Source organism: Vanessa tameamea, chromosome 17 (genome assembly GCF_037043105.1).
Source record: "Vanessa tameamea isolate UH-Manoa-2023 chromosome 17, ilVanTame1 primary haplotype, whole genome shotgun sequence".
In the NCBI taxonomy this organism is placed as follows: domain Eukaryota; kingdom Metazoa; phylum Arthropoda; class Insecta; order Lepidoptera; family Nymphalidae; genus Vanessa; species Vanessa tameamea.
The window spans coordinates 9,616,866-9,629,930 of record NC_087325.1 but is presented as its reverse complement, the minus strand read 5'-3'; the positions used below and the strand labels follow the sequence as shown (position 1 = coordinate 9,629,930).

The 13,065-nt window shown below is 31.3% G+C and overlaps 1 protein-coding gene across 1 annotated transcript; it reads left to right on the top strand.

Moving 5' to 3' along the window:
* The first annotated feature begins 8,672 nt into the window (after positions 1 to 8,672).
* On the top strand, positions 8,673 to 11,829 carry LOC113400390 (F-actin-capping protein subunit beta). The gene is made up of 6 exons (XM_026639945.2): positions 8,673 to 8,839; positions 8,949 to 9,333; positions 9,575 to 9,774; positions 10,453 to 10,564; positions 10,953 to 11,099; positions 11,337 to 11,829. Exons 1-5 carry the CDS (start codon positions 8,837 to 8,839, stop codon positions 11,081 to 11,083), a joined length of 831 nt encoding a protein of 276 aa, XP_026495730.1. The 5' UTR covers positions 8,673 to 8,836; the 3' UTR covers positions 11,084 to 11,099; positions 11,337 to 11,829.
* Positions 11,830 to 13,065: the final 1,236 nt, after the last annotated feature.

Genomic DNA, 13,065 nt, shown 5'->3' with positions numbered 1-13,065 from the left:
TGTCACCATAACAAATACTTGCGAAGTTGTTTTATAAATATAATATTAATCCTTATCCAAATAAATAAAACATTCATAAAATTGCACTTCACATCATTTGATTTCTTTAATTATCTTCAACTTCTACTCGAACAAAGTCGCGGATAAAATCTAGTAAATAATAAGACACGAAGAAACAAAGAATTTCCGATTCTATCAAATAATATCACAAAAGTAAATGCATCAGGTAACTTAATTATAACAAGTTATTCAATAAAAGCAAGCTCATCTATATTAATAATTTCAAGCAAGTCTACGATAGACCCGATTAAAACCTATCCACAAATACTGATCATTAAAAAATAGTTATTTTTAATCGACAACATATATCCGCAAAATTCGTATAATAGACATATTTCGATATAAAATCCACGAAATTTAATGACATGACAGTTCAACGGGTGGCCATGTTTGACGTTTACGGGTGCGTTCAGAAAGATGTATAAAAAATTATTATTGTTACCACCTTAAATAGAAAATATAGAAGTTTGATAATCATAAGGTTTATAAAAAGTTATATGAAAAATAAATGATAAACCGTATTTCTTCAGTTCTATTTATTTCACCCGAGCGAAGCCGGGTTTTTACCAAGTCTAATAATAAATTCATGCTTCAAAACATCTTAAGTTATCAATGATATATTGAAACATTTTAGACCTTTATATCGTCGCCGGCATCAATAGCTTGAGCATCATTTCAACTCAATTATAATGGTAATGGCTTAATATTCAGTTGCAAGAATTATCCACAGAGTATACTAACATTTTAAATAAATCTCTAACACAAAGTCAGACCATTCCACAATTTCTGTATTTTTTCTGTATTTCATCGTAAAACTACTACCGACATTATTAGTAATCTTACTCAATATAAATTAACAAGATTTTGGCGTCCAACAATATAATTTATATCAGTGATCAGTTAATTCAATCTTGAAATATTGATTGTGGTGGTACCTAGATTGAACATTCAAGACAACCAAAGGAACATCAAAAAAAAGAAAGAAAAAAAAAATTTTTTTTTGATGTTCAAACTAAAAAATAAATTGTATGTTGACAAACAAAACGTCAGTTGAGACTTGATAATATAAAACGAAACCATGTAATTATGTGTATAATTAGAAGTATAAACGTGTAATAAAGTTTGTGTTGTTGTGCGAAAATTGCATATTTAAGGTCGTAATTATTGTTCAGTAAATTAATTATACTAAGCTAAATTAAATACACGGTTATTTGCCAAAATGCAATCACCCAAACTATGCGATAGTTTTCAAACCGGATTAAATTCTGAACATACACATTGTTATCGTACAGAATACAATTAATGCATTAGGCCTATGTTCATTTCATACTATATAATAAACTATATTATATAGTGGTAGTATTTGGCGGTAGGTGTTGTTGCAAGTCCGTAGATACCACCCACTCATCATATATTTCACAGCCAAGCAGCAATACTTAAAATCTTTGAGTTGCGATTTGAGGGATGAGTGATTCAGTGGAACTGCAGGCACAAGGGATATTAATTCTCAGTTCCCAAGGCGCATTCGCGATGTGGGGAACCTTCTCTTATGGCGCCAATATCTATTGGCAGTAATGACCACTTACGATGCTAAGTCGATGCATGACATACAACCCATGCCATTAAGAAAACGTAGGTGTGAGTGGTGCAACCTAATAATAATAAACTAGCCCATAATACAAACTACTTTTCACGCTCTTAATGACCACCGACTAACTACAGTACCAAAAATGTTACGTTATTTAGTCTGTAATCATACTGAAGCATTCACGCTTCTAACTGGAACGGGAGGGTAACTGGACTGGGTAACGTCCTAAATAATCAATAAATGTAATGAATTAAGCGAAGTTAGTAGTTAGTAATACTAAATTGTAAATTCCAGTGGAATATCGGCACGCTGCTTCCAGTTCACAAAGCAGTGCTCAAGAATTTCTCAAGTAAGAACACTTTGTGCGATCGTATTTGTAATCTAGAAGATACTGATATCGTAAATTGTTATATTAAGTCATTTAACATATATCAGATATTCGCATTTAACAATTAATTAAAAAATACAAACGTTCAATTTCGTAATTGTAAAATATCCGTATTGAGTAGTTTTTATGCCATAGTTTGACTGCACCACCAACTTTGGGCACTGAGCTGTTATGTGTCTTGTACCTATAGTTACGCTGGCTCTCTCACCCTTCAAACCGGAACTCAACAATACTGAGTACTGTTCTTTGGCGGTAGAATATCTGATGAGTGGTTGGTACCAGACGGGCTTACAAAGCCCTACCACCAGTGTCAATATCAATTAAAATCTAGAAACGTCCTGATTATACATAGATTTGGACGTATTGTAAAAATCTAATATTCTGCCGCGCTTTCATGTAAAACGCCGAACATTCAAGACGTTTGCATTCCACGGCGTCAATTAGCAGCAAAAGACGGTTATGTTTGTATATACGGCCGAATCAAATAGTATTCGACATTCGAATAATAGTAGCACCATTAAAGTTCGTCTTTAATATCGTTATTTACAGAGAGTACTTAACTGTAACTGGGGCGCGAAGCAATATAGTCGACGATTAAATTAACAACTCGACACTCGCTTGCGTTGTTTAAGCAGATGAGATACTTTTTTATCGGTGGCAATAAATTAGACGAACAGGTCACTTGGAAGTGGTCACTTTTGCCTCTAGCTAAGATATCCCGACTTATATTTTTTTTTTAAATATACAGTTACAGAAATTAAAATCAATTATACCGTATTTTGTTTAAGGATACAGGAAAAATTATCCGGAAATTATTTCGTTGCTTATCATGTTTGTAAACAAAAATGATCTCCGGCCATACACTATACTACATATATACGGCCATAACTAACTAGAGCAATTGCTTTACCTAATTATAGATCCCCTTACCCAAACTAGCAATACAAGAAGGAATAATCATACCTCACAACGTCACGCCCATATAACCCAATATGTTTAGTCAGTTGTGCCTCTAATTACTCTGGTTCAGTACTCATCAAACTAGAACTTACCAATACAAGACACACACCTACTAACCCGAAGTAACCCTTAACGGTATCCTCTAAATTACACAATGTTAATATGATAATCATATTTACGAGAGCAGGCGATTATGAAACATTGACGATTATGCTCCAATATCATTATAAAACGTATTTTATTTATCAGTTTCCCCCTCGTCACGTGATTCAACAAGCGCATAGAACGTAATGATATTCAAACCCCGACTCGTATAACGAAGTCGTGCGAGTTTGTTTTCCACAAATTTACCTTGGATCCAGTTGTGCCTTTCGTTTTATACGTCAAATAAAACAACAGACTACAGACGAAATTGTTAATGCTATAATAGATTTTAAATCATAAGAAGTATTATTTATGACATTTTCCATTACGGTGCCAAAACTGTGGATATAGCTGTTAAAAAAAACCTTATAGTAACGATTATGCGGAGAATAGTTTTTTTCCGGCAGTTATTCAATGAAACTTAAATCTTGCCATGTTTAATTTTAGAAGAAATTTCCTCATAAAAAATCCCTCTACTAATGGTTTTATAATTATGATGATAATATATAATAATATCCTTCAATAAAATATTGAAGGGCGTGATGGTGACAATGATTAACAAATAAAAAAATGTATATAGAGTTAATTCTTAAAATCTTATTAATTACCTCAAATTAACTAAACTAATAAAAAAATCTAAGCCACAATACTTAAAATGAAGATGAAATAACGGAACGCAGTCCGAGTATGAATTTAATATAGCGTCACTTGAAACTTAGGGACGGGTGTCGCGAAATTACACCAGGATACATTGATTAACGCGCAAATTAATTAATGCAAGGAGCTCACCCATTTCCGACAAAATCACTTTATAGGCGCGTCTAATAATAACTTATCAATTTTAGACACCTGCAGCGAACAAAACCGATCTAACACAATTTATATAATTTATTATTCGATATCATTCCGGCAGCTTTAATAAACACAATTAATTTAAAAATAGAATGCATCAGATCGCAATATACATTTGATACTTCAATGTTCATTTTCTAACATCGGCCAGAGAAGCAATTATAAAACTGGCGGAGAGAACGTATTAATGAATATCAAACAAAGACGGCTCAACACACGGGCCATAATTTCAATTAACACAAATAGGATTTCAAATCGGCGTTCATAACGCAAACAAAGTTAATGAAAATGTCCCTAACTACGCTGCGACAGCGACAAGCATCGCCCAAACCCGACCTCAGGTTGGGCGCCAAAACGTTCCGCAATGTTTGTTCTTTATTAGAGCAAGTTTCTCCGACCCTGTTTGCATATAAGTTTGGGCCGCTTCCGTTTTATTTACCCTCGGTTTGGAGCGTTCCAACTTTAACGGCTCTTCTAAATCCTCACGGGATATACGTTCGAACAATATCCACTCTATGCTCTTGGTATATACGAGAAACAAATACATCGCAAGGACAATAACGCTGATGCGACATTCGGATGAAAAGTAAAAAAATATATGATTCGTTGCGTTGCGCTTTCGATGATGGAAAAACTAAAACAATCAACCGAATAGAAACAAACTTATTAGTCGTGCAGCACCGTTGGACGTGACTCGATATACGTGTGATCAGTAGTTTCGGTGAAAAAGCAGAGGAACGGCACAGTCGGAATACCAATCTCGATATGGAAATGACGACCGACCGGATTCACAATGCGGGCAGATAAGAATTTTATAGCGAAAATCCACAATACCCTCCCGGGTAAACAGTGTGAAAATAGGTACATTTACGCGAAATGTCCCGATAAGTACGTAGCTCGGTGTCGGGACGGCACGGCGCGCTCGATAACGTTACCGATGTAGCTTTTAATGTTTCGATGGAGGATGACAAACATTGAAATACGCATCGAACTTCAAACAAATAATTCGCCCGGAAATAGATTATAAATTTAAATTTTTGTCTATTCTTAGTAATCTTTATTTATTCTTAATTCTAAAATTAGAAGTAAAAATTAAAAACAAATATTTAGAAGTACTCATTTGTAATCAGCAACGTTTCTATGTTAATGTTGGTAATGAGACACAATTATCTCAAAACTGAATAATAGCCTGACGCATTCACTCGCAGCAAGCGTATTAAATTATTTTGTCGTCGCTAGTTGAAACAGCTGTAGTGCTATCGTACCGTTTATATTTAAATAATTTTGGTAATAAAGTAACTAAAAACAACGACTTTAAAAACATAATCATCCAAATAATTCTATAAATGAACCCCCTTGATAATAAACCATGTAAGTGCGGAGAAATAGAAAAAAAAATATTTATGTTAAGTCAGGAGTGGAATCGATTAAAAGTTGCATGGCGAAACTTACCGTGAACAGTGAGTTCCGAGTCCCGGTTGAGCTCGTACAGCCTCAAGGCCTCGTCCAGCTCCAGCTGCGTCGATATGGTGCAAGGATCACCTTCTTCGTCCACCCATTTCATTGTAAAACCCTGGTAAACATGATAACATGTAAAATTATTACGATTTGTAAAGGCTCAGCCATATTGCATAGAACTTCATCTTAATGTTTAAATCGACAATGTTAATTTGTCGTCATGGAGTACATACCAATTTATTAATTTAATAAATTAGTCTACAGAAAAATAAATATTCTCTATGGCCTACCAAAATAAACGACAATTTCTATTATAATTTTATTCTTTTATGAGAAAACATAATCTATATTATTTAAACCCGATTTAAATAATGGTACCCAAATAATCCGCGACCTATAGGTATTAAAACCGAAAAAGGAAATAATAATTTATTAAAAAACACGTTTGTAATTACTATTGAATCACGACGTCTCTTGAAATCTAGCTAGCCCAACGGTACACTTGCCTTGTGATTTGACAGTCGCGGGTTCGATTTTGACCAAAATTGTAGTACCCACTCCTAATACAAGTACTACGTTAAAATTATAGGCAATTTAGTTTTATATAAAAAAAATTTACTAGTACCGATTAATTGTAATCTGATACATTTTACATAAATAGATTACAAACTATACATTCAATAAAAATAAAAAAAAAAAACAATTGTACATGCAAAACGAATTTTATAATACAGTAGCTAAAAAATCTAAACAATTATTATTGAAACAGTGTTGCCAGCGCCATCTGTGATTCTTAAGGCAAACTATTACAAGAAGTCCAACACTTTTAAAACTGGTTTTGAATTATTGTTTGACTTCACCCTAAATTATGAGTTAAGTTATATATCATTCCCACCTTTTTATATTATTTCACCTAAAATTGTACTCATTTAGTTTTTGCCTAAACAACTGCACCGAAGCGTGACATTACAAGTACGATGACACCAGGTTACTTGAATTACAATGACTACTATGAACATAAGTTTTATTTTCTGTAATCATTTGTATTTCAATAATTCAAAAAAACAGACTTAAAAATAAAATATGTACCGTCAACTTTACTTTTCAATTTACTACTATATAATAAAGAATAATATATTTTTAAAATAAACTATTGATTTCATTAAATAGCAAATTAAAAAATATACTTGAGTCAAGTAAATTGTAATCTTATTGGTAATCTTGAATCAACAATTGTTTTACAGTAGATATTTGGGTAAAAATTGTAGTTTGGAACTTTAGTTTTTAGGGTGTTTATATATATTTTTTAACTGTACAACTATTAGATACAATTTAAAAAAATAAATAATAATATACATTCAAATTAGTTTATGCAATTTGAGAAACAAGTTGCATGTGTAAGTTATCTTTCAAAGTAAATTTACTCAGCTATTTGATAGCCTTTGATTCAAGTGGTTAAATTATTTAATTTGTATTGTTATTTATGTTATATAAATTATTATATAACATGTGTTTTATAACACATGTTATATAATAATTTATATAACATTTCTATTTGTTTAACTTAGAATAATAGACAATAGTTTTTTTCCCTATAATGTATATTTAAAATTAATGCTCATGTACCTATAACTTTAAGATTTAAGTAACTATAACTTATTAATTACAGATATTAACAATTCTAATTAATATTTTAATGAATATCTATTGCAAATGTATTGTTTTCTACAAATTATATGTAGGATAAAAAAAAAGTAATTGATTGCAATATTATTAAAACAGTGTGACCAGTATGGCATATTTACTTATGTTTATTTCTAATCACAAATGTAGCTTCAGCCTCTTCCAGCCACGGGAAGAGTAAAGGCAAATAAACTCAATAAAACAATAAAAGTCGAGCTCTTGAATAACATATCTCAAATATGGCATTTCGAATGTTGATAAAGTTGTTATCAAAAATTTTAAATATAAAATTAAAGTAGATATAAGTATTTAAGTGGAATAGTGTTGTATTATAAATATAGATTAATATAATTAGCAAATAACTTGTTAATCTTTAGGTACACTCTTTTTAATTTGAATTTAGTACAGTATAGAATAATATGTTATATATACCTGATCGGAAACAAAGCGGCAAATCGCCATCATCTCCTGCGTGAAATCCTCTAATGTGATGTTATGGTTGATATATGTGATGAACACATCTCCGCTGTACACTGTCTTCACTCGCACATCATTAGAATGATTGTCCTGTCCCACCAGTTGAGTTGGCATCATGACAGTTATACTATACTATCTGAAAACAATATTTCAACTATTCATATTTTTTATCTATATATTTTAAACTCATACAAAAGAAAAGTAAATAAGAATGACACACAATAAAAAAAATTACATGAATAATAATTTAACTTTAATTCTAATTTTACTTTAAAAGTTATTTATTTACTCCTCATAAGATTTACAGACTCCCAAATCTCTCATAAGGTTTCAAGTTCTTAGAAGGTTTCTTTGCATAACCTTTAAAAGATGATTAAAAAAGATAACGTTATAATTAATAATTGATCATTGTGTGAGTCCATCGGTATGTAGTTATGAAGTCTACTTCCCATTTCGGCACGTATAACAGGCGCTAAGGTGTTATATCGCACCGAACATTCCCATATCATGAATCATTTTGATAAGCACAAAGAATAGTTTACGCAGAAAAGCACTTCAATAAATGAATAACCATAAATCGCTTTAATTAAACCACTATTTCATTTAAAAAGTTATTGGTAAATTAGCATACAATACCTATTTATTCAAAAAGTAGTATCAACAAAAGTTTGACACAACAACATTGGATTGACAAACTGACAGTTTACTTACAGGATATGGAATCAGTTGGGTTAAAAAACATGATAGAGTGGCAAAATTAATAGAAGGTATAGCATAATACTATAGTTATCCTTGTCTTACCTAAGAAGTTGAATCGAAAGAGACCAAGACAGATAAACATTCGTTTCAATATGAATTTGAGCTATCAATGTTACAAGAATAGTAATACTTATTGTTAATCATTGTTATATATATTATTGCTGTATAAATAAAAAATAACTTTAAATATATATTTGACATTTCTGCCAAAGAAAGGTTTGTTTGTAATTTGTCCGTACTCTAAAAAAATATTAAATATAAAACATGTGGGAATGTAATATGTTTGTAGTTCTGAAATTTGAACGCAAGCAACATTGAACTAATGTCATTGCACTAACTTCAAGAAGTTCATAAATCATACTCACAGAATTACTAATAATTTAGTTTTACATTTCCAAATAAAATCTAAAATAATTTTAAGTTTCATTAACAATTTTAACTTTGCGTTTAAAAGTTTGCTTTGAACCATGGTAAATATATTACGAATATTCGATAACAATATGATATATTTGTTGTGATGACTAATACTTGCTCTATTTAGGATAATTTGTATTTATACATTCATATATATAATTACAGACAGAACAGCAGATGGATTGTGCTCTAGACTTGATGAGGAGGTTGCCTCCTCAACAAATCGAGAAAAATTTGACAGATTTGATCGACTTAGTGCCGAGTTTATGTGAGGACTTGTTATCATCGGTTGACCAACCGTTAAAGATTGCACAGGACCGCAGTAACGGGAAAGATTACTTATTGTGTGATTACAACAGAGATGGAGACTCGTACCGGTCTCCATGGTCGAATACGTACGATCCCCCTTTAGAAGATGGTTCTATGCCATCTGAGAGATTGAGAAAATTAGAGATGGAGGCAAATCAGGCATTCGATCAGTACAGGGAGATGTATTTCGAAGGTGGAGTTAGCTCAGTATATTTATGGGATATGGATCATGGCTTTGCAGGTATGTTCATTTTGTTTTACTATATGCAATAAAAATAATTTTTTTTAACCAAACAGGTTTTGAAAAGTGAAAGTATACAAAAGACAGATTATTTTTTACAATTTATAATAAATTACTAATGTTTAGATGTCTTTAAAAATACTACTATACTTATGATGTTATATATTATAAAATAAAAAAATAACATATTTTGTAATAAATGGATTGTCAATGATAAAAAAAAATAATCAATTGGTTACAGGTGTAATTCTAATAAAAAAAGCAGGAGATGGATCCCAAAAAATCAAAGGTTGTTGGGACTCCATCCATGTTGTTGAAGTGGTGGAGAAGAGTTCAGGTCGCAATGCTCACTATAAGCTGACCTCAACTGCTATGCTCTGGCTCCAAACTAACAAGGAAGGGAGTGGAACCATGAACTTAGGGGGAAGTCTGACCAGACAGGTAATGAAGGAAATTAACTAGACTATTTATAAATAAATATGACAACAAAATAGATCCAATGAAAGTCTCTGAATGCAGTAATTTGAATTATATATAATCATAATGTAATATAAACACATGTGTGCCTTGAGCATTAAGTCGGCCAAATGGCTTACTTAAACATATGTGTACTCCATCAATACAAGATAAACTAAGCTGGCATATAATTGAATTGAATATCATGACAATTAATTTTCAATTGTTGTACTTCTGTATCTCGGAAAGCAAAGAAGAGTTTGGTCTTAAGGGTGACCTCTCATCGGTCTTGTAAGATTGCCATCCCAGAGGATTACTAGGGTGCATGTTTATATTAATTATGTGTACACAGTATATAATTATATGAACTTACATACTTCAATATCTCTTGTGAAGATTTTTACTCATTGCCATGTCCGAAATACTGTTATACAGCTGTATTGTTATTACTAATTAAACAATTAATAAACAATATTATATTCATGATAAACTATCTATAAATAATATATGTTGCTTAAACTATATTAAAAAAATAATCCTAAAACATTTGGTGCCATTATGAGTTACTATTAGTATATATTTGTAAAAATAAAACAAAATACTTGATAATACAGTTAATTAAATTAAATATTATTCAATAACAAAATGACATTTCTTTAACAGGCCGAACAAGATTCTTCAGTAAGTGATGTTACTCCACACATTGCTAATATTGGTCGTATGGTGGAAGATATGGAAAATAAGATCCGTAATACCTTAAATGACATTTATTTTGGTAAGTCTTCCATTTATATTTACATATTTTCTGTACTTCATAACAGGGATAAATATTCAATTAATAGTCTGTAAGCACTACTGGAATAAATATGAATGAAGAATTGATGACATCATATTCTGGTTGTTGTTCTTGTAGATTTTTGAAATTAAACTTTTTGAGATTGTATTAAAAAGAATCAGCCAATAGCGTTACTGATTATCCTTAAGCTAATAAGAAGTGCCAATATTTTTCTCCATGTTCCATTTACAATTTCTATATGTTACTGTAACTATTAAAATTATTCGATTCACTTCAATATCTAAGACTGACCTACAATAAATATAATAATCAATCATATCCACTATAATTTATTCTCCTTTTCATATAATGTGGTGTGTTTTTAAAGGAAAGACAAAAGACATTGTTAACGGTCTACGATCAACGGTGCCAGCTAATGTGGCACGACAGAAGGCAGCCTTGCAGCACGATTTAGCCGAGGCACTGCTCCAGCGCAGACAAGTCACTCGCGCCGACTGAGACTGTGACTACTCTGGTGAATATATCATGTGATATAATAATAATACTATTAGGCCCTTTTTTAATCTGCTCAAAAAAATCGGGAGCCGCTCGTTTTGTGGACAATTAAGTTCTCTTTTGAGGCGGTGGGAATACACCAGAACACTGCAACCGAACACTAGTGCTTAAGATGGGGCTGAAAATATTTATAAACATATAATATAAATAAGTATTGTTATGTAATAATTTATAAAAGAATATTCATTTGTTTCAGATGAGTTGGAGATTTTGGGTTAAATATTTAACAACGACATAGAAAAAGTTAAAAAAATATGAAAATTGTAGTATTTTATTATAAATAATACGAGTTATTGGTATCAACACAATTCATAATGTAAAATTTTATAATAAGCATCCATTATGGTGCTCATAAATGTCCATATTATTGTGTTATTTTAAATAAGTAGTGAGGGTTCGAATAAAAGCTTAGTTAAAATGTAATTAGCCCAAAATATTATGTCCATCTCTTTGATTGCATTTTTATTGCTTAGTATTTTTTATTGTTAATTAGAAAATCGCATTTTAAATTTAAGATATTCTATACAATTAAGATATCAGTATGTTATTATTATAACTTTAATGCATGGTAAGCTCTAAGCCAATTGTTAATGTTGCAATATTAATTGTATCCAGAGAACATAATGTTTTTCTTCATAATACAATAATAGTTTTGGATTGGCCTCTCTAAATAAAGTATATTTATCTGATTTTGATGATTTTTTATCTATTTTTTCTTGAAATGACAGTTTAAACAATGTATTAACTAATCTTGTATAATTTACAATCTAAAGCCTGGTATGCGTTGTCTCTTTTTTTCATAAGCTAGACCAGAGAAACACTCCACCTCTAAAGCGGAAAAGGTCCTGTTCCATTAAAAAAGCGTTAGCTAATTACGTTTCTTGCTATTACACTACTAGTTCGAGAAGGCTCAATAAGAGATGACATAACATTTAAGACCGAACGTTTAGTGTTGTATCGACGGTATTCGTTCCAGGGCGAAAGGTATACTTCCTAAAACTAAAAAAAGACCATGTTGCAAGGTATTTTCGCTCAATGACATACGTAAAGATGAAATTAGAAGCTCCATTGTTTTTATGTCTATTAAAAAAGAACACTGCTTCACTTCCCAGTATTTGATAATGTCTGAGCCGTTTTTCAAAGCTAAACACCGAACAATTTCCCTGCGTGTCACTTTAATATAACATCGTAATTGGCCAAATACGTCTCACAAACAAGAGATGTGAAAGCCATTAAGGAAAAAATAATAATAATGCCTGGGCCGCATTCATCGCGGTAACGCGAATATTCGTGGTAGGTGCCTTATTAAATACTTCGGTGCATAAGGCGAAATCGTGTGTAAGTATTATTTTTATATGGATTACGAAGTCTAACGATGAAATTTTAGACTTTATTAGCAATTATCCTCGCGACTGCGCATAAAACTACGGCGATGCAATGTGTCGAAGGCGCAGTTTTCTCACACGATTATTATTGCGATGACTGCGGCCTTGGCAAACACGATGCAATCTGCTACAATAAAATAAATGATTCTATTCTCAATTGTATATATGAATACGATTTGATACCTACTGACGATACCTACTTATTGAATCATTTTTATAATCATTTCAACGGTTATTTTTTAGTTATTTTCTTGAAGGAGAAATATAGTGACTAACCATATGCTCAGTTTTTTGTCTGTTTCGCTATACAATAGTAAAGGTAAAATATATTTATATCATGGAGAAAAAAGCATATTAAATAAATTGTCACCTATGTCAAATTTAATATTGTTTTTGTTTATTGTATTGAAACTATTTATATAGTGTATCGATAAGGAGAAGTATATTTGCGTATTAACAGTGCAAAATAGGGCTAAAACTTAAAGGCGTTAATACTCATTAGAGAGAGATTGTTAGAGATGCGCTTTCAAATGGCTCGAT

Coding starts and splice junctions, on each gene's coding strand:
- LOC113400390 (XM_026639945.2), top strand. Junction 9,334..9,574: donor TATGGATCATGGCTTTGCAG/GTATGTTCATTT, acceptor AATTGGTTACAG/GTGTAATTCTAATAAAAAAA. Junction 10,565..10,952: donor CTTAAATGACATTTATTTTG/GTAAGTCTTCCA, acceptor GTGTTTTTAAAG/GAAAGACAAAAGACATTGTT.